The 18,658-nt window shown below is 63.2% G+C and overlaps 5 protein-coding genes across 13 annotated transcripts; 4 read left to right on the top strand and 1 right to left on the bottom strand.

Annotated features, from left to right (window-relative positions):
• The first annotated feature begins 660 nt into the window (after positions 1 to 660).
• On the top strand, positions 661 to 4,261 carry MTCH2 (mitochondrial carrier 2). Its single transcript, XM_054068022.1, has 13 exons — positions 661 to 815; positions 1,254 to 1,338; positions 1,436 to 1,542; positions 1,668 to 1,694; positions 2,096 to 2,149; positions 2,243 to 2,300; positions 2,401 to 2,452; positions 2,538 to 2,597; positions 2,954 to 3,047; positions 3,182 to 3,229; positions 3,533 to 3,600; positions 3,852 to 3,927; positions 4,055 to 4,261. Exons 1-13 carry the CDS (start codon positions 729 to 731, stop codon positions 4,139 to 4,141), a joined length of 903 nt encoding a protein of 300 aa, XP_053923997.1. The 5' UTR covers positions 661 to 728; the 3' UTR covers positions 4,142 to 4,261.
• A 1,136-nt stretch (positions 4,262 to 5,397) lies between these two features.
• Positions 5,398 to 7,500, top strand: NUDT8 (nudix hydrolase 8). Of its 4 annotated transcripts, none has more exons than XM_054068653.1 (4): positions 5,398 to 5,605; positions 5,691 to 5,874; positions 6,669 to 6,743; positions 6,820 to 7,500. In XM_054068653.1, exons 1-4 carry the CDS (start codon positions 5,415 to 5,417, stop codon positions 7,051 to 7,053), a joined length of 684 nt encoding a protein of 227 aa, XP_053924628.1. In that variant the 5' UTR covers positions 5,398 to 5,414; the 3' UTR covers positions 7,054 to 7,500. The 4 variants fall into 4 exon arrangements, with proteins under 4 accessions (XP_053924628.1, XP_053924627.1, XP_053924630.1 ...); XM_054068652.1 differs by having other exon boundaries at positions 6,666 to 6,743; XM_054068655.1 differs by having other exon boundaries at positions 5,399 to 5,605; positions 5,691 to 5,823.
• A 148-nt stretch (positions 7,501 to 7,648) lies between these two features.
• NDUFV1 (NADH:ubiquinone oxidoreductase core subunit V1) lies at positions 7,649 to 10,989 on the bottom strand. The gene is made up of 10 exons (XM_054068650.1): positions 10,830 to 10,989; positions 10,666 to 10,748; positions 9,975 to 10,145; positions 9,708 to 9,891; positions 9,432 to 9,621; positions 8,538 to 8,750; positions 8,291 to 8,457; positions 8,139 to 8,220; positions 7,924 to 8,069; positions 7,649 to 7,834 (listed from the first exon to the last, which is right to left on the bottom strand). Exons 1-10 carry the CDS (start codon positions 10,881 to 10,883, stop codon positions 7,751 to 7,753), a joined length of 1,374 nt encoding a protein of 457 aa, XP_053924625.1. The 5' UTR covers positions 10,884 to 10,989; the 3' UTR covers positions 7,649 to 7,750.
• A 155-nt stretch (positions 10,990 to 11,144) lies between these two features.
• On the top strand, positions 11,145 to 15,808 carry CABP2 (calcium binding protein 2). Of its 5 annotated transcripts, none has more exons than XM_054068659.1 (9): positions 11,145 to 12,357; positions 12,955 to 13,173; positions 13,372 to 13,514; positions 13,603 to 13,764; positions 13,900 to 13,930; positions 14,032 to 14,166; positions 14,242 to 14,351; positions 14,434 to 14,581; positions 14,657 to 15,765. In XM_054068659.1, the coding sequence occupies exons 3-9, from the start codon at positions 13,473 to 13,475 to the stop codon at positions 14,680 to 14,682; spliced, it is 654 nt and encodes a 217-aa protein (XP_053924634.1). In that variant the 5' UTR covers positions 11,145 to 12,357; positions 12,955 to 13,173; positions 13,372 to 13,472; the 3' UTR covers positions 14,683 to 15,765. The 5 variants fall into 5 exon arrangements, with proteins under 5 accessions (XP_053924634.1, XP_053924635.1, XP_053924633.1 ...); XM_054068660.1 differs by having other exon boundaries at positions 12,224 to 12,357; positions 13,404 to 13,514; XM_054068656.1 differs by lacking the exon at positions 11,145 to 12,357 and having other exon boundaries at positions 12,704 to 13,173; positions 13,404 to 13,514; positions 14,657 to 15,785.
• A 39-nt stretch (positions 15,809 to 15,847) lies between these two features.
• Positions 15,848 to 18,178, top strand: CDK2AP2 (cyclin dependent kinase 2 associated protein 2). Of its 2 annotated transcripts, none has more exons than XM_054068662.1 (4): positions 15,848 to 15,993; positions 17,408 to 17,508; positions 17,707 to 17,839; positions 17,952 to 18,177. In XM_054068662.1, exons 1-4 carry the CDS (start codon positions 15,903 to 15,905, stop codon positions 18,017 to 18,019), a joined length of 393 nt encoding a protein of 130 aa, XP_053924637.1. In that variant the 5' UTR covers positions 15,848 to 15,902; the 3' UTR covers positions 18,020 to 18,177. The 2 variants fall into 2 exon arrangements, with proteins under 2 accessions (XP_053924637.1, XP_053924638.1); XM_054068663.1 differs by lacking the exon at positions 15,848 to 15,993 and adding an exon at positions 16,449 to 16,472 and having other exon boundaries at positions 17,952 to 18,178.
• The last annotated feature ends 480 nt before the right edge of the window (positions 18,179 to 18,658 follow it).

Below are 18,658 nucleotides of genomic sequence, written 5' to 3'. Positions count from 1 at the left end.
CTTGAGGCCATTCCCCCTTTTCCTGTCCCCTGACACTTGTGAAAAGAGCCCAGCACACACCTCACCACAACCTCCTCTCCAGGAGCTGCAGAGAGCGATGAGGTCTCCCCTCAGCCTCCTTTTCTCCAGGCTGAACAGCCCCAGGTCCCACAGCTGCCTCTCATAACCCTTGTTCTCCAGCCCCTTCCCCAGCTCTGCTCCCTTCTTTGGATGTTCTCCAGCTCCTCAATGTCCTTCTTGTAGTGAGGGGCCCAGAATTGAACCCAGGACTGAACACAGAGAAGGCCGAGGAGAGGCCTCATCGCTCTCTGCAGCTCCTGGAAAGGAGGGTGAGGTGAGGTGGGTGCTTGGCTTTTCAACCAAGTGATGGAAGGAGAGGAAACGGCCTCAAGTTGCACGAGGGCAGGTTCAGCTCGGACATCAGGAACAATTTCTTCACTCAGAGGGTTCTCATGCCCTGGCAGAGGCTACCCAGGCGGCCATAGAGCCCCCAGGCCTGCAGAGGTTTAAAAGCCGGGCAGACGAGGCGCTCGAGAGTAGCTCAGAGGAGAACAGGGACAACTGGCCTTGATCTCCAAGCTCTCTCCCCGCCCAGCGCCCCCGCCAGGCCCCGTTTTCATGGCGACGCGACGCCCGTCTCGCCGTCGCCCCTCCAGACCGGAAGTACGCGCGCGCGGCGCCGGAAGCGCGGGGGGTGGAGGCGGAAGCGCGGTCGGGGCCGGGGCAGCATGGCGGACACGGCCTCGCAGGTGCTGCTGGGCTCGGGGCTCACGGTGCTCTCACAGCCCCTTATGTACGTCAAGGTCCTCGTGCAGGTAAGGGCGGGCCCGCTCCGCTACCGGCACCGGCTGGGGCGGCGCAGGCGGAGAGGGTACCGGCACCGGTACGGGCACCGGCTGCAGGGGCCGAGACGGCGCGGGGTTCACTGGTACCGGCTGCATGACCTGGGAGCAACGGTATCCGCTGCATGGGCTGGGGGCTTTGGTACCGGCTGCATGGGCTGTAGCAGTGGGGACACCGGTGCCGGATACAGGGGTCGAGGTGGCATCGGCGGGCACCAGTACCGGCTACTGGGAGCTAGGGGGGAACCGTTACTGGCACTGGCAGCAGGTGCCGTAGCGGCAGGGGGCACCAGTACCACCTGCTGTACTGGCTGTGGGGGCCGGGAAGGGCACCAAGCCCGGTACCGGCTACGGGGGCTGGGGCGGCAGGGCCCAGGCTCGGTATCAGTACCAGTGCTGCTCCCACCGCAGGTCGGGTACGAGCCGCTGCCGCCCACCCTGGGCAGGAATATCTTCGGACGCCAGGTCTACCAACTCCCCGGTCTCTTCGCCTACGGTGAGTGCAGCCCCGGTTCCCCCTCCCTGCGGGGTGTGGAGGGGCCTTGGTGCTATGACCGGTCGCCGGTGGCGTGACCAGTGCCTGCTGTTCTCAGCCAAGCACATCGTGAAGCTGGATGGCCGAGCGGGACTCTTCAAGGGCCTCACCCCGCGTCTCTGCTCCAGCGCCATCGGCACCGTCGTGCACAGCAAAGTGCTGCAGGTACCGGGAGGGAGCCAGATGCAATGCTGGGGTAACTGGGGCTCGGGAGCAGGGATGGGCGGAACCCCTCCCTGCAGTGCTGGCTGTAGCGCCCGGCCCTGCTGACTTTGCCCTTTACTCCACAGCAGTACCAGGAAGCCGAGCAGGCTGAGGTGAGCATAGGGCCACTTTCTTCCTTCCCTCCCATCCTCGTGATCCCTCCCACTCTTCTTCTTTCTCTTCTATCCTTGCCGTTCCTCCCTCTCCCCCTTCCTCCCTCCTGTTCTTTCGTCCCTCCCTCCCTCCCTTTCTTTCCTCTCTCCTTACTTCTATCTCACCTTATCCTGCTTCTCTCTCTTTCTCCACCTCATCCCATCCCTGCCATTCCTCCCTCCTTCTCTTCCCTCTTCCCCTCCTCTCTCTCCCCCCCCTGCCATCCCTCTCTTCGCTCCCTCTCTCCCATCCGGGCCTGCCAATCCCGCACTGGTTGTCTGGAGCCTTTCAGTGATGGTGAGGAGCGTGCAGTTCCTTCCCAGGAAACTGTTTCCCACCTGACACGTCTTCCCCTTCGCAGCCTGGAGCCAGCAAAAAGGAACCTGTGTCCTCGCTGGAGCAGGTCCTCAAGGAGGTGAGGAAGAAGAGGAGGGTACTGGGGTGGCAGAGGTGCCCATTTCCAGCTCTACCGACTGCGTTCCCTCCCTGACTGTCTGTTTCTCGCTAGACATCCCGGGAGATGGTCGCTCGTTCTGCTGCCACGCTCATCACGCACCCCTTTCACGGTAGGTGCCACTCCAGAGCTGGCGTGTGCCAGCCTGGCGATATTCCCGCCTCGTTCCAAGGCATCGCTGTGCCCCGGCTGATGCTCGTCTCTGCCCGCAGTGATCACCCTGCGCTGCATGGTGCAATTCATCGGCCGGGAGACAAAGTACAGGTACGGACAGGGAGCTGCCGGGCAGGAATGCCGGCCTGTGGAGGCCCCGCTGACCCCAGCGTTCTTCTCTTCCTCCTTGGCACAGCGGCACACTCAGCGCCTTCACTACGATTTACCGGGAAGAGGGAATCCTGGGCTTCTTCGCGTGAGTGCTGGCAACATGGGCAGCGGAATCCATCCCTGGAATCCTCTCTCACAGCTCGGGTGTTCCTTCTGCGCTCCTGTCTCACTCTGCCCTCCCAAGCGGGATTCCCGGCACAGATCCGGCAAGCCCAGGGCCGGCAGGGGTGACGTCCAGTGCCTGGGGACTTTGAAAGAGAGCAACCCTTCCTGGGAATGCTATTTATGGGGTGGCTGGGATCCCTCTGGCAGCACCCGTGCCCTCTGGGAACCTTTTATCCGAGCATCCCTATTCCCAGGGTGGATTTCCCCCTCCACCCAGCTTTTCTCCGGATCCCTGTCTTCTCTAGGCTCACATTCCCGCTGCTTCCTCTCTTCCAGTGGCCTCATCCCACGGCTCCTGGGGGACATCCTTTCCCTCTGGCTCTGCAACATGCTGGCCTACCTCATCAACACCTACGCACTGGAGAATGGGGTATGGGCTTTGCACCCGCCTCAGAGAGCTGGGGACTCTCTGGTGGCATCACCGGCACTGGGAAGGGACCAGGGACAAACAAAGCGGACAGAGCAGCTCTGTGGGGGCCAACAGCGCCTTTTCTCCTCCCGCAGGTCTCAACCATGGCTGAGATGAAGAGCTACTCCCAAGCAGTCACTGGAGTGAGTATATCCCTGAGTTTCCTGGCAGGGAGGGAGAAATGAGTCCTCTTTTCCCAAGGGAATGCTGTGTTCCTGTAATCCTGACTGTCCTGTGGCTGCTGGCCTGTGCTCTGGAGGAACCAGCCCTCCGTGGAGGAGGTGTGCGACCCTGCATGCCTGCTGGCTCATGGTCTTGGCCAGGGTTCGCGTGGATCCTGCAGATAGGGCTCTCTCCGGGGGTTTCATAGAGATCTTTTGGGGCTTGTGGAGGGAAACAGGGATCCGTGCAGGATCCGCAGCCAACCAGTCCCGTTCTCCCTGCAGTTCTTCGCTAGCATGCTGACCTACCCCTTCGTGCTGGTCTCCAACCTCATGGCTGTCAACAACTGCGGGTGAGTCCCACCAGCTCCTGACCCGCTCCAAGGGCGAGCGCGCGCCGCTGGGCTGCCAGATCAGCCCCCAGATCACCTTTCCAGAGATCCTGCTCAGCAGAGGTTTCCAGCACACTCTGAGGTTGGAGGTGTGGGGGGGAGCCCGGCGTCAAAGGGGTCTGAGCTGAGTGTGGATCTCTAGAGGGGACGGCTCTGATTCCACCAGCTCAGCCCTGAGTGGGAATAATTCCTTGTGGATCTCCCTTCCCCAGGCTGGCTGGGGGCCTCCTGCCCTATGCACCCACCTACTCCTCCTGGCTGGACTGCTGGAGCCAGCTGCGCCGGGAGGTAAGCAGCTGGAGCTGGGATGTGCCAGGATGCGAAGGGATGGGTGGGAGTCCTGCGGGACCTGGGGGGCTCCTGTGGGGCTCGGGCACCCCCGATTCACCCAACGGGAATCTTCTCCCTCTTCCAGGGCAACATGAGCCGAGGGAACAGCCTGTTTTTCCGCAAGGTTCCCACAGGGAAGCGGTATGTCTGGGAGGAGAGGAGATTTCGCTGAAGCCGGAGACGAGTGGAATTGTGGAGCTAATGCCGGGCTCTGGAGGCAAAAAACAATGGAAGAGTGATGATTTCTATACAGTTTTTTAAAATCATTTAATGCTGAGAGATGAAGGCGGCGTCTCAGTGTCTGTTGCTCTCTGGCATTCCCTCCCCGTTCCAGCTACCGGTGCCATGTCCCTCCTATTCCGTGCTCTTCCCCAACCCTTTATCCACCAGGCTGGGTGTGGGATTGATCCCAGGAGACCTGGTTGCATCCATCCTCTCTCCATGGGCAACGGCACCTCTGTCGCATCTCTCCTCCAGCAGAAATCCCTCTTCTGTTTCCCAACTGGTCGTTCCAGGAGCCTTTTCCCACCTTTGGACCCAATTAGGGCTGTTGTGACAGTGGGAATTCCTGCCTGGAACCATCGCTGCCTTCCCAAAGACCCCGATTTTTCACACTCAGCTGTACAAGGGGCACTGGGGCTGGCGCTGCTCGTTAAAAGCTATGGATAATTCTGGGGTGCTGGTAGAGTGCTGGGAGCTGGAGCTGGGCTTGCACACCCTGAGGGGTGTGTGCAAAGCCGGGGGGGGTGTGTGCACACCCAGCAGGGGCTGTTGCACACCCAGGGGTGTTCCATGTGCAACAGGAGGGGCGCAGGGCTTGCACACTCAGGGGTGGTGCTGCACACCTGGCCTGACAGTGGGCGCCTGGCAGCGGGGCAGTTGCACGTCTGGGAGGTGGTTGCACACACGGGAATGGTGCTGTTACACACATGGTGGGGCAGTTGCCCACCCACCAGCGAGGTTGCCCACCCAGGTGTAGTGGTTGCCCACTTTGAGGGGGTGACTACCCTCTGGCAGGTGCCCAGCTGCTGCTGCGGGGGTGGGGGTTGGTGCCCGTAACTGGTTCCTCTCAGGGTCGGGGCTGCTGAGCCCCGGTGTGGAGTGGCCGTGCCCGTTACCGGCAGGGAAGTGGCACCGGTGCCATGGGAGAGGCTGGGATAGGCTCAGGGGCAGTGTCAGTAACCAGTCTGTCCTCGGTGCCATGGGGAGGTGGTGCCGGTTATCGCTCCCTCCTGTTGCCCTGTCCCGGGGAAGGTGGGGTCAGTTCTGAGAGCGATGTCGGTAACCGCTCCCTCCCCGGTCCCGGGCGAGTTGGAGGCGGTGCCAGTAATCGGTCCCTCCCCGGTCCCGGAGGGGCGGTGCCGGTAATCGGTCCCTCCCCGGTCCCGGGGGGGCGGTGCCGGTTATCGGTCGCTCCCCGGTCCCGGAGGGGCGGTGCCGGTGCCATGCCGGAGGTGGGGTGCGCGGCGGCGGTGCTGAGCCCCGGGGCGGAGCGGCGGTGCCGGGCGGCGCTGGGCGGTGCGGTGCGGGCGGCGGCGGCGGTGCTGGTGCCGCTGTGCTCGCGGCGGGGCCGCCCCGCGCTGCTCTTCACGCTCCGCTCCCGCTGCCTCAGCGGCCCCCACAGCGGCGACGTCAGGTACGGGGGGGGGGGCGAAACGGTACACCGGCGACCCCCGCGCACCACCCCCCGGCCCGTTCCACCGACCTCTCCCTTGTTGCAGCTTCCCCGGGGGGCGGCGGGACCCGGCGGATCGCGACGCGGCGGCCACGGCGCTGCGGGAGACGCGGGAGGAGCTGGGGCTGCGGCTGCGGGCAGAGAGCGTGTGGGGGCAGCTGCGGGCGCTGCCCGACGGGGTACGGGACCGGGAGAGCGTGTGGGGGCAGCTGGGAGCGCTGCCCGAGCGGGTACAGGGACCGGGAACCGGGGTAACGGGAGGGGAACGGGGAGTGACAGCTGCGAGGGCTACCTGACCGGGTACGGGACCAGGGAATGAGGACACCGAGGGGACCGGGAGGGGACCAGGGGGTGACAGCGGCGAGCGCTGCCCAACCGGGGAACGGGGACAGTGAGGGGAATGGGGACACCGGGAGGTGACAGCTGCGAGTGCTGCCTGACCGGGTACTGGGACGGGGACACCAGGAGGATCGGGGGGTGACAACTGCGAGTGCCGTCCAATCAGGTACGGGACAAGGGGGACCTGAGGGGACAAGGGACAACAGGGGGAACGGGGACACCGGGGGGTGACAGCTGTGAGTGCTGCCCAACTGGGCATGGTACCAGGGGGACACACTGGGTACCATACTGGGGGGGGTGGCAGAATGAGACACCAGCTGCTGGCACCGGGGGGAACACCAGGATGAGGGAGTGGACAGGGATGGGGGGACAGACAAGGACAGGGAGACAACAAGGACACCACGGTGGGACAGGGGCTGGGGCCACCGAGGGTGGGGGGTGATGAGGATGAAGAGGACAAGGACACAAGGGCAGGAGGTAACAAGTATCGGCGGGGGGGGTGGCCAGGAAAGAGGTGATAAGGGCAGGGTGGCAAGAACAAGGCAGCAGGGACAGGGCTGGGCAGTGAAAGGGACACAGGGCACCGTCTGCAGAAGTGTCAGGTGACAGGCACGCGCTGGGTTTGGGTGGCACTGGGGCCAGGAGCCTGGCACTCCTGCCCCTTCCAGACCCCTCCTTCCAGCAGGGACAGCTGGTGGCTCCCATCGTGGCCAACTTGGGACCTCTGGAGGACCTAACGCTGACTCCCAACCCTGACGAGGTGAGTGACACCAGACCCCCTTCCCCGGCTGCCTCGGTGATGCCGTGGCCACCCCACCTCCATGCTGTGTCCGCAGGTGGAGGAGGTCTTCACGCTGTCCTTGGATCATCTCCTGCGTGAGGAGAACCAGGGCTACACACACTTCCGCACCGCCGGCCGCTACGGCTACACCCTGCCAGTCTTCCTCAACGGCCCCCACCGCATCTGGGGGCTCACGGCAATCATCACTGAGCTCACCCTGGAGCTGCTTGTGCCTGGCCACTACCGCAAGAAGACCGACGTGCCGTCCCACTCTAGGAGGTCAGCCTGATGGGGTGAACCCCAGGTGCCATTTTTGGGGTGGAGGGCACTGGCAGAGCTCCTTTGGTGCAGATGGTGGTATCTGCCTGCACGTGGACCTCGCTGCAAAGTGGGGAACCGGCGCTGAGCCGTAGGTGCTGCTGCCTCCCTGCGCCCATGGGTGCCATCAAACACTGTGATTTGGTTAAAAAAAACATGTTTGAAACCACGTGTGGCGGGGGGTCCAAGTTGTGGCACAAGGATGGGCCCCAGCACCTCACCATGGGGTGGAGGGGGTGAAATCCATCCCCGTGACACAAGGACAGGCAGGAGATGCTCTGGTGTCACCACAGTCATGACAAAGGGTGTGGAGTCCCCAGGGATGGACCTGTGGCTGTGGAAACCCAGGTGCTGCCCCACAGCGCCCTCCCTGCCAGCCCCAGAGGGTACATGGACTTCCACGGAGTCAGGATCTCCAGTCTGGGGGTATCCAGACCTCAGCTGTGTGGTTCCCCGATCCCTAGGGATCCCCTGCTCCAGGGAAGCAGAACCCAGAGCCCCCTGGCAGCCCCTTCCCATTGCTTTATGCCCAAAGCCTCATTGCCCCAGCAGCGAGAGGAGCCCGCGAGTGCAGCAGCATTTATTGAGGAGCCCCAACTGCTCCGGGAACCCCCTTGCCCCCACAGAGGCTGGAAGCACCGCTGGCAGCCGGCTCCACTGGTGACTCCTTACGCTGACGCTGCACGGGCTTTGGCCTCACCGTAGCGCCGCATCCTCTCCTCCAACTCCGGTCGGAAGTGGCGGATGAGACCCTGTGCAGAGCAAAGGGAGTTAACAAGGCACAAGAAAGGCTGCCAGCCCTCCCAAATCCTGCTCCCAGCCGCAAATTCCCTCCTGGCACCTGCACGGGCCAGGCTGCGCCATCGCCCAGGGCACAGATAGTGTGGCCCTCAATCTGCTTGCTGATTTCCCACAGTGCGTCGATCTCGGCTGCCTGCGCGTTGCCCTGCACGAATCGCGCCATCACCTTGTTCATCCAGTCGACACCTGCGGGGAGGGAAAAGCTGTGAGGGGCTCAGAGGGAGGGAAAGGCTCCCTCCAGATCTCCCCGCTCACCTTCTCGGCAGGGTGTGCACTGCCCACAGCTCTCGTGTTTGTAGAACTCGATGAGGCGAGCGATGGCTTTAATGATGTCGGTCTGGGGAGGGAGAGAAGGGTGAGGATGCCACAGCAGCACCGTGGTGCCAGGGAGGGGGCTCCTCCCTTACCGATTTATCCATGACGATGACAGCAGCCGTGCCAAGCCCGCTCTGTGCCTGCACCAAGGCGTCGAAGTCCATCAGCACCGTCTCGCACACTGACTTGGGGAGCAGCGGCGTGGAGGAGCCCCCCGGGATGACAGCCAGCAGGTTGTCCCAGCCCCCACGGACACCCCCTGCCAAAGAGCCGAGGACAGGAGGGGCTGAGCCAGGCCCAGCGCCATCCCGGTGCAGTTTGGTGGCCAGCAGCACTTACCAGCGTGCTTCTCGATTAGCTCCTTCAGTGGCACCGACATCTCCTCCTCCACGGTGCAGGGGTGGTTGACGTGACCCGAGATATTAAAGAGTTTCGTCCCAGAGTTGCGCTCCCGCCCAAAGCCGGCAAACCAGGTGCCGCCACGCCGGCAGATGGTGGGGGCCACGGACACCGTCTCCACATTGGCCACTGTGGTGGGGCAGCCAAAGACACCTGGAAGTAGAGAGACGGTGGCTTAACGACAACTGGCTTTGTCTGGTTGTTGCCATTTTGTCCTGCTCCCAAGTGGCTGCCTTTGTGTGGAAATTAGGGCTCGTGCTACCAAGAGCCACGTGAGCCGGATGGGAAGGGACACGTAGAAGCAGCAGGAGCTCTCAACCAAAAGCAGCAGGACAGTGGCTTGGGGAGAACTGCTTTTGTCTGGATGCTGCCATTGTGTCCTGCTTTTGAGTGGCCATGTTTGAGTGGAACTGGGATTGTTTAGTCTGGAGGAGGCTGAGGGGAGACCTCATCACACTCTTACAACTGCCTAAAAGGAGGCTGGAGACAGGTGGGTGCTGGGCTCTTCTCCCAAGTGACAAGTGATAAGCTGAGAAGGAATGGCCTCAAGTTGTGCTAGGGGAGGTTCAGATTGGACATTGGGAACTATTCCTTCACGGAAAAGGTCAGTGAAGCCCTGGCAGAGGCTGCACAAGGCAGCTGTGAAGTCCCCATCCCTGAGGGGTTCAAAACATGTGTGGCCGTGGCACCTGGGGACATGCTTTGGTTGGTGTGGTGGGGTTGGACTGGATGAGCTTAGAGGGCTTTTCCAAACTCAATGATTCTACAAAATTAGGGCTCAGGCCACCAAGAGCCGTGCAAGCTGGTTGGGAAGCAGGGAGGGCCCAGCCATACCCACGTCTGCGGGGAAGGGCGGCTTGAGGCGCGGTTTGCCCTGCTTGCCCTCGATGGACTCAATCAGCGCCGTCTCCTCCCCGCAGATGTAGGCCCCGGCCCCACGCACCACAAAGACGTCGAAGGCGTAGCCGGAGCCACAGGCATCCTTCCCCAGCAGCCCGGCCTTGTAGGCTTCCTGGATGGCCACCTGTGGCACAGGACACACAGAGAGGGACACTGAGGGTGGGTCTGGGGGCTCTATGCCAGTGGAGTCCCTGCCCCATTGCCACTCACCTGCAGGTTGGAAGCCTCGTTGTAGAATTCACCACGGATATAGATGTAGGCGGCGCGGGCGCCCATGGCTCGCCCTGCCACCAGGCACCCCTCCACCAGCTTGTGGGGGTCGTGGCGCATGATCTCCCGGTCCTTGCAGGTGCCCGGCTCCCCCTCATCTGCGTTCACCACCAGGTACTTGGGTCTGGGGGGTGGAGATGTCAGGGTCGGGCTCCCCGTGAGGAGGGAACCCCACCGGAATCAGAGACACACTGGTACAGGGCTCACCTGCCATCCGGGGGTTTGTTCATGAAGCTCCACTTGAGGCCGGTGGGGAAACCGGCACCACCGCGGCCCCGCAGCCCCGAAGTCTTGATCTCACCCAGGATCCAGTCCACTCCCTTGAGCAGGATCTCCTTTGTCTTGTACCAGTCGCCGCGGCGCAGGGCGCCCTGCAGCCTGTGGGCATGGCACAACCGGTAGCACTGGGACTGGCTGGGCCAAGCCAAACTGCACTGCACTGGCCACGCTGCCATTGGAAAGGGTGGCATAGGGACAGGATGCACCAGGATGGGTGAGCAGGAACGCACTGGGACACAAGGTAGCTGGATGCAAGGCACCGGGACCGGGATGCATCAGGACATGTGAAGCACCAGTATCAGGATTCATTGGGACTGGGATGCTTCAGGACTGGGATGTACTGGGACATATGAAGCACTGGGACTGGATGCATTGGCACCGGGATGCACCAGGATTGGATGTACCAGGACAGGATGCACTGCGACTGGATGCCCTGGGATGTGTGAGGCACTGAGACGCACTGGGACTGGGCTGCACCGGGCCATATGAGGCACCAGGACTGGGATACACTGAGACTGGGATACACTGTGACTGCGATGCTCTGGGACATGCAAGGCACCGGGACGGGGCTGCACCGGGACATGCGAGGCACCGGCCCCCGCCCAGCCCCGGTGCTCACCTCCAGTCGTGCCGCCCGTAGAGGTTGGTGAAGATCCGGTCCTCATCCCGCAGCGACCCGAACTGCGTCTTCTTGGGCGCGGTCTGCGGGGACAGACAGGTTCAGCACCGGCGGTCCCGGCGGCACCCGCCCCGCATCGCCCGCCGCTTCCCGTCCCCGCTCACCGAGTAGGAGGCGGCGGGCAGGCGCCGCAGCGCCAGCAGCTGCCGGGCGGCCATGGCGGGGCTGAGGGGGCACCGGCACCGGAGCCGCCGTCACCTTCAGCCGCCCCCGCTGCGGCGCACGACGTGACGTCATCAGCGAGCGACAACAACGGCGAGGGGGAAGCGTGCCAGGCTGATCGAGGGGGCGTGGCATGAGAAGAGGGCGTGGTCTAAGCGAGGGGTGTGTCCACGCTGTAGCACTCGTCTTCTGAGAGGCGGGGCCAAAACGCGGCTGCATGACCATGGGGTGGGGGCGTGGTCACAGGGCTGGGGGCCGTGTGGGATCGTAGAACCACGGGATGGGTTCGGTGTGAAGGGACCTCAGACTCCATCCAGTCCCACCACGGCCATGGGCAGGGACACTTCACACTGGATCAGGGGCTCCAAGCCCCATCCAACCTGACCTTCAACACCTCCAGGGATGAGGCAGCCACCACTGCTCTGGGCAACCTGGGCCAGGGCCTCCCCACCCTCACAACAAAACATTTCTCCCCAAGATCTCATCTCCATCTTCCCTCTTTCAGCTCCAAACACTTCCCCTCATCCTGTCCCTGCACTCTCCGATCAAGAGCCCCTCTCCGGCTTTTCTGGAGCCCCTTTCAGTCCTGGAAAGCTGCTCTAAGGTCTCCCAAGAGACTTCTCTTCTCCAGCCTCACGCTGAGGAGGGCCTGCTCTGTTGTCTGCAACACCGAATAACCCAGGACTATGAGCACATCTTGCCAGAATGGTGCTCAGGGTGGGAGCCATGGACCCCAGACAAGGCCAGTCGTGGAGGCAGAGGAGAATCTGTGATGTTCAGGGAAGCTGCCACTACAAGCCCCAGCATTCCTCCACACACACCTCCAGCTCAGCCCCGCCCTTGTGCCCTCTTTAATGCAGAGCTGGTGGTAACTTGGGCATCCTATGGGTTGTTCCCCTGCAGAGAAGTGGCTGTTGGAGTTGCTTACTTTGTGGGTGACATCCTTTCATTTGAAAAGACTGTTTTTGTGATTCTTTGCCCAACCAGAGTAGGAGAAGGGTAATCTGGGGAGGTGGTCACTTTTGGTTAACTAAATTGTTTCCATAAAGGAAGCATCTCCCACCTTCAGGTGGAATATCAACTGCTTCTAGGAACTTGTGAGCAGCTCCAAAGTCCAGACCTGCAGCCCTGTCCCTGCCTTCCACCATCAGTTTGCTGATTTCTCCCCAAGACCCCATCTCCATCTCCCCTCTTCCAGCTCCAAACCCTTTCCCTCATCCTGTCCCTGCACTCCCCAATCAAGAGTCCCTCCCCAGCTTTCCTGGAACCCCTTTCAGTCCTGGAAACTGCTCTAAAGGTCTCCCTCCAGCCTTCTCTTCTCCAGGCTGAACAACCCCAACTCTCTCAGCCTGGCCTCGGACAGGAGGTGCTCCAGCCCTTGGATCATCTCCGTGGCCTCCTCTGCACTCGCTCCAACAGCTCCATGTCCTCCCTGTGCTGAGGACTCCAGAACTGGACGCAGGGCTCCAGGTGGGTCTCACAGAGCGGAGCAGAGGGTCAGAATCCCCTCCCTCCCTGGTCCAACTGCTCTGGGTGCAGCCCAGGACACGGGGGGTGTGGCCACAGGGCGATGGGCGTGGCCTCAAGGAAGTGGACGTGACCCAAGTATGACTGTCGCCCAAGAGGGGGCGCGGCCTCCAAGGGGCGTGGCCAGTGCCCCCCTTCCCCCGCCACGTGCCGGGTGCACCAGTACGTCTCGGGTTTCGCAGCTGAAATTGGAGCCCCCACAGCCTCCCTCCCCCGTTACCCCCTGGGGCGCCCGGTTCCGACCCCCCCCCCCGGCCCTGAGGAGGGGGGAACCACAGTCCCCCAAGCCCTTCGGTGCCCAGAGCCAGCCCCGCTCTCCCCACATTTGAAGCCACGTTTGTTCCTTATCAGCAGCGTCCTTGTCCCCGGTCATCAGCGGCCTCGTCCCCAACTGCCAGTGGCCTCGTCCGCTCGAGGCAGAGGGTTGGGGTGAATGCCGAGCTCAGGGGATCAGTTTCCCTCTGCGGGAGAGCAGGGTCTGGTGGCAGGCGTCGGGACAGGGCGGACAGCAACATGTTTTTCTTCTTCCGTGGGCCACAGCGTCGGGGAACCGCGACCCCTGTGCCCCCCGTGTCCCCCAGCACCTCCCGCAGCAGCCGTCGCCTCCGCCTCGTTCCCCAGCTCCGGGGACAGGGGCGTCCCAGCACCACCAGCACCCCTGAGGGATGCAGGCATCCCAGCCACAGTGGCACGTCCGCACTGGAGCGTCGACATGGGGCCGAGTGGCCGCGACCCCAGCCACGCCCCGTTGTCAGAGAGGTAATGGCTGTGGAGGGAGAGGTTGGGGTCTTGGGGGGTTCCAGGAGGCGTGAGCGTTGCCGGGGCTGCGGGAACAGCTGGGCGGCTCCCCACATCTGGAGCAGAGCGGCCAAGCAGGGAATAATCCGGAGGATTATGTGTGTGCGCGGGCACGGTGACCCCCCCCCCCTCACTGCCGCCTGCCCTGCATATCCCCAGATATTCCATAAAAAACTCAAATCCCCGCGCAGCCCCGGCTGCTCCCGCACCCCCTCAGCTGTGGCCAGGCATGTCCTGCGGCGCGGGGGCCACCCCAAGCCATGGGCAACTGCACCAAGACCCCTGAGCGGAGGCTTGCCAAGGTAAGGACGCCCAGGGAGGGTAGGAGAAGGGTGAGGGGGGAGCTGGGCTTGGCCCCTGCCTCGCCACCCATGTCCGCTCTCCCCGCAGGATGGGAAGCCACGCTCCGGTCCCTCAGCTGCTGGCCCCGGGGACCCCGATGAGGCAGGGGATGCGACGCAATCCCCTCCGTTGCAGAATTACTCAGTGCTGCAGGGGCTGGTGGGGCCGGCCTGCATCTTCCTGCGGCAGAGCATAGCCATCACCCAGCTGGTACGCAGCCACCCTTCCCGCGTGCCTGCCGGATGCGCTACCATGCGAGCCGGCACAGAATTTGGGGCTGGATCCTCAAGGGGATCCGTGGGGGAAGGTCCCTGCCTTTGCTTCTTCCCATTTTCTCTTTGCCAGGACCGAGAGCTGCGGCCAGAAGAGATCGAAGGTGAGGATGGGGCTGGGGGCTTCACCGCAGTTGATGGGTGGTGATGTGGTGATGGGTGGGGGTGTGCGGCGATGCCGATGGTGATGCTGCACTGCTCCCAGAGTTGAAACAGGCCTTCCGGGAATTTGACAAGGACCGTGACGGATACATCAGCTACAAGGACCTGGGCGAGTGCATGAGGACCATGGGCTACATGCCCACCGAGATGGAGCTCATCGAGCTGTCCCAGCAGATCAGTAGGTGATGGGGTATGAGAGGTCCCCTCCGGACCTGCTCCTGGTGATCCCAGTGACACCTCCCTTCTTCCACAGCTGGCGGCAAGGTGGATTTTGATGACTTTGTGGAGCTGATGGGCCCCAAGATGCTGGCGGAGACGGCGGATATGATTGGGATCAAGGAGCTGCGTGATGCCTTCCGTGAGGTGAGGGGATGGGGGAATGGCGGTGTGGGCACGCTGCTGGCATGCCCAGGGCAGCTGTTGCCGATGGGCACTTGCTGTGCAGTTCGACACCAATGGGGACGGGCAGATCAGCATGGCCGAGCTGCGGGAGGCAATGCGCAAGCTCCTGGGGCAGCAGCTCAACTACCGGGAGGTGGATGAAATACTCAAGGATGTGGATCTTAACGGGGACGGCCTGGTGGACTTCGAAGGTAGAGATCGGGAAGGGGGCTGGGAGCATCCCTGGGGACCTTCAGGATGTTCTCTATATGTTCTCCTGCCTGCAGAGTTCGTGCGAATGATGTCGCGCTGAGGGCAGCGCATGCCAACACGGGATCTGAGCCCCCGCCGTGCCTTATGAAGAGGTGGGGGACACGGAGGAGTCACCCGGCTCTGGCTGCTGCAGCTGGAAACGTGACGGTGCAGCGTGGCACCTGGGCCAGGAGCGGGGCTGCAGCACCCGAGGTGCTCCTGCTCACCCTTGACCACGACATGGGACACTGGGGCCAACGCTGAGTACCTTTTGGGCGTGGACTCATCTAGGCCTTGGCTGTTGTTCCCCAAACCAAAGCTGTTCCCACTGGCCCAGGTTGCCTGAGAAGTGGTGGCTGCTCCATCCCTGGAGGTGTTCCAGGCCAGGTTGGATGGGGCTTTGAGCCTCTGATCCAGTGGGAGGTGTCCCTGCCCATGGCAGGGGGTGGAACTGGGTGGGCTTTGAGGTCCCTTCCAACCCAAACCATTCCACGATTCTAGGAAATCTGAACTGTGCCGGGGACCTCCCACCCCATCCCTCCATCCCTGAACCCCATGACCAGCCCTTCACACTGACCTCGCACCTTCCACACTGTGATACAGTGATGGTGTCACCCATTGCATCATCCATCGCGTCGCCCATCACATTGCTCATCGTATCGCCCGTTGTGTTGCCCATCACATCGCCCATCATCTCACCCATTGCATCGCCAATCATGTTGCCCATTGTATTGTCCATAGTGTCACTCATCGTGTCGCCCATCGCATTACCCATTGCATTGTCTATCACGCTGCTCATCATGTCACCCATTCTGCTGCCCATTGTGTTGCCCATCATGTCGTGCATCCTGTCACCCATCATGTCATGCATTGCGTTCCCCATTGCGTTGTCCATCATATCACCCATTGCGTCACCCATCACATTGTCCATCATGTTACCCGTCGTGTCACCCATGTCACCCATTGCGTCACCCATGGCATTGCCCATCACATCACCCATCATGTCACCCATTGTGTCCCCCATGGTGTCACCTATGGCATCATTCCTCACGGTGTCCCCCCCCCTCCTTCGCCTGCTTTGGGGCGGGACAATGACCCAACGTGTCCCCTTTCCCCTTTGCAATGAAGTTCCCTCTACTCGAGCTCTCCTTTCTGCTCGCGTCTCCTTTAAGGCCCCCCTGCGATGACGTCACGGGCCGGCCCGGTCGCGTGACACGAGGGGCGTGGTTTGGCGCGTCACAATGACGTCAGCGCGGCGCGGGGCGGGGGCGGCGCTCGGGGATGTCCTACAAGCCCATCGCTCCCGCGCCCGTCCCCGCCGGAGCCGCCAGCGCCAGCCCCGCCCCCACGGGGCCCGGGGCTCTGTCTGCCGGTCAGCGGAAGCGGGAGGGGAGGGAACGAACGGGAACGGGGGGCTGGAACGGGAACGGGGGGCGACCAGGGGGGCGCTGCCCGCCGGTCACCGGGGGGCGGGGGGTGAGGTGGAGGAGGGGATTAACGGGCAACTAGGGGGGGCTCTGCCCGCCGCTCACGGCGGCGGCGCGGGCGGAGGAGGGGCGAGGAGAATGGGAACGGGAATGGGGTGGTGGGAGACGGGAGAGATGGGGACGGGGGGGTCGCAGCCCGCTGGTCAGCGGGGGGGGTGGGAAGGGGGGAAAAGGGGAATGGGGGGGGGCGCTTCCCGCCGGTGAACAGGGGTGAGAACGGGGAATGGGAACGGAAGGCCGGGGGTGGGGACGCTGTCTGCCGGTCAGCGGGGGGGGCAAAGGGCAAAGAGGGGGGAGGAACGGGGAACGGGAGAGGCGCTGCCCGCCGATCTGCGAGGCGGGGACGGACCGGGGACGGCGGGGGGTGAGCAGGGGTGGAGGAGGAGGAAGGGAGGGGCGTTGCCCACCGGTCAGCGCGGGGGGCGGATGGGGGGGAGAATGGCGAGCTGGAACGGGGAACGGGGGGCGCCGCCTACCGGTCAGCGGGTGAGAGGAACGGGAACTGGGAATAGGGGGGAGCGGGGGGGGGGGCAAGCTGCCCGCCGGTGAACGTGGGAACGGGAGGGTACGGGGATGGGGGGAGTAGAATGGAGCAAGGGGGGGGAAGGGAATGAGAGGGAATGGGGAAAGCGGGGGAACAGGGATGGAGTGGGAATGTGGGGAAATGGGGTGGGAGAAGTGGGAAGTGGGGGGAATGGGGGGCTTATGGGGGGAGAACGGGGAATAGGGGGTGGGGAAGGGGATAGGGGAGAACGGGGTGGGGGACACTGCCTGCCAGTGAGTGTGGGAATGGGGAATGGGGAGAATGTGGGGGGCACTGCCTGCCGGTGACTGTGGGAATGGGGGAGAACAAGGAAGGGGGTGGGAAGGGAATGGGGAATAAGAGTGAAAAGGGAATGGGGATAGGGGTGAGTGGGGAGGAAGGGGGGGAACAGTGATGGGAGGAACAATGATGGTATGAAGTGGGAAGGGGAGTTGAGGGGGAGTGGGGAGGAGAGGGAGAATGGGAGGGAAGCGGGGGAGAACGAGGAGAGGGGGGAAGAGGAATGGGGGGGACAGGGATGGGCGGAGAACGGGGTGAGTTGCTTCCTGATTGTGAGTGTGGGGATGGTGTGGGAGGAATGGCGATGGGGAAAAGGCTGGGGGGCATCAGAGATGGGGGGTGGATTGGGAAATGGGGTGGGTGAAGAAAGTGCAGGGGCGTGCACCGGGGAATGGGGAAATAGGGAGGGGACCAGGGAAAGGAAGGGGACTGGGAAAGGGTGGTGGGTGTAACTGGTAACCCTGCATCTCCCACAGCCACGAGTGTCCCATCGCCTTCCGGTTCGGTCCCCGGTGCTGCTGCACCGTTCCGACCGCTCTTCAATGACTTCGGCCCACCATCCATGGGCTACGTGCAGGTGAGGGGGTCACCGTGTGTGTGGGGGGAAGGCAGGGTTTGAGGAGACACAGGGGACCAAAGATGGGAGCAGTGGGACTGGAACCGGGGTTGGGGGAACTGGGGGTGGATGTGGTTGTGGTTGTGGGGCAGGGCAGGGCAGGTGGAGACCCGGGGCGGGGTCAGCATTTAGCTCCTCTGTGCCTCCTTTCCTCTGCAGGCAATGAAGCCCCCCGGGGCTCAGGGGTCGCAGAGCACCTACACCGACCTGCTCTCCGTCATCGAGGAGATGGGGAAGGAGATCCGACCCACCTATGCCGGCAGCAAGAGTGCCATGGAGCGGCTGAAGCGGGGTATGGAGGGGACACTGACCCCCTTGCCCCCGCTAGGGCTCCATGCCCCACGGGGAGGGGTGGGGCGAGGGAGGGATGCTGATGTGGGATGTGTCTCTGCTTCTTCCCGCAGGAATCATCCACGCCCGGGCACTGGTCAGGGAGTGCCTGGCAGAGACAGAGCGCAACGCCCGCACGTAACAGCTGCTGTCACCCGGGACCCCCCTAAAACCCCCGGGTCCCCTGGTGTCCCTGCCGTGCTGGCGGCGGGGGGACCACCATGCTGCCCACGCTCTCCCTTGCTTTAGAAATCCCTGTTTTTATAAATAAAGAAGGTGGTTGGGAGTCTGCCCCCAGCCGTGTCCCTGCAGCCAAGGGGGGCTGAGCGTGTAGGGGGGGTCCTGGGGATGATGAGGGGACACGGGGGAGCAGAACTGGGGGGGGGGGGGGGGGTGTTAGTGCCCTGGGGACACCAGGGAGAGGCTATAATGGGGAAGGGCTTGGAGCTACACTGGGATGGGGGGCTGAGCAGGGGGAGCTGAGGGGGCTGGAGCTTGGAGCAGAGGGGTGCAGGGATCTGTGGGGCAGAGCTTGGAGCAGGGGAGTGCAGAGATCTGTGGGGCTGAGCATCATGAGGGTGCAGGATCTGCGGGGCTGAGAATCATGGGGGCACGGGGATGTGGGGCTGGAGCATGGAGGTGCAGGGATCTGTGGGGCAGAGCATCATAGGGGCACAGGATCTGTGGGGCAAAGCTTGGAGCGTGGGAGTGCAGGGATTTGTGGGGCTGAGCATCATGGGGGTGCAGAGATGTGGGGCTGAGCTTGGAGCATGGGGGCGCA

This window comes from Cuculus canorus, chromosome 5 (assembly GCF_017976375.1).
Source record: "Cuculus canorus isolate bCucCan1 chromosome 5, bCucCan1.pri, whole genome shotgun sequence".
In the NCBI taxonomy this organism is placed as follows: Eukaryota; Metazoa; Chordata; class Aves; order Cuculiformes; family Cuculidae; genus Cuculus; species Cuculus canorus.
This window is presented reverse-complemented; position numbering and strand designations above follow the sequence as displayed.

Coding starts and splice junctions, on each gene's coding strand:
- CDK2AP2 (XM_054068662.1), top strand. CDS start 15,903: ATGTCCTACAAGCCCATCGCTCCCGCGCCCGTCCCCGCCGGAGCCGCC. Junction 17,509..17,706: donor CATCCATGGGCTACGTGCAG/GTGAGGGGGTCA, acceptor TTTCCTCTGCAG/GCAATGAAGCCCCCCGGGGC. Junction 17,840..17,951: donor CATGGAGCGGCTGAAGCGGG/GTATGGAGGGGA, acceptor TTCTTCCCGCAG/GAATCATCCACGCCCGGGCA.
- CABP2 (XM_054068656.1), top strand. CDS start 12,928: ATGTTTTTCTTCTTCCGTGGGCCACAGCGTCGGGGAACCGCGACCCCT. Junction 14,167..14,241: donor CGAGCTGTCCCAGCAGATCA/GTAGGTGATGGG, acceptor CTTCTTCCACAG/CTGGCGGCAAGGTGGATTTT. Junction 14,352..14,433: donor TGCGTGATGCCTTCCGTGAG/GTGAGGGGATGG, acceptor CTTGCTGTGCAG/TTCGACACCAATGGGGACGG.
- NUDT8 (XM_054068652.1), top strand. CDS start 5,415: ATGCCGGAGGTGGGGTGCGCGGCGGCGGTGCTGAGCCCCGGGGCGGAG. Junction 5,606..5,690: donor CCCCACAGCGGCGACGTCAG/GTACGGGGGGGG, acceptor CCCTTGTTGCAG/CTTCCCCGGGGGGCGGCGGG. Junction 5,875..6,665: donor TGGGAGCGCTGCCCGAGCGG/GTACAGGGACCG, acceptor CCCTCCTTCCAG/CAGGGACAGCTGGTGGCTCC.
- MTCH2 (XM_054068022.1), top strand. CDS start 729: ATGGCGGACACGGCCTCGCAGGTGCTGCTGGGCTCGGGGCTCACGGTG. Junction 3,601..3,851: donor ATGGCTGTCAACAACTGCGG/GTGAGTCCCACC, acceptor TCCCTTCCCCAG/GCTGGCTGGGGGCCTCCTGC. Junction 3,928..4,054: donor GGAGCCAGCTGCGCCGGGAG/GTAAGCAGCTGG, acceptor TCCCTCTTCCAG/GGCAACATGAGCCGAGGGAA.
- NDUFV1 (XM_054068650.1), bottom strand. CDS start 10,883: ATGGCCGCCCGGCAGCTGCTGGCGCTGCGGCGCCTGCCCGCCGCCTCC. Junction 9,622..9,707: donor ACGAGGCTTCCAACCTGCAG/GTGAGTGGCAAT, acceptor CCTGTGCCACAG/GTGGCCATCCAGGAAGCCTA. Junction 8,070..8,138: donor GTGCACACCCTGCCGAGAAG/GTGAGCGGGGAG, acceptor CCCTCCCCGCAG/GTGTCGACTGGATGAACAAG.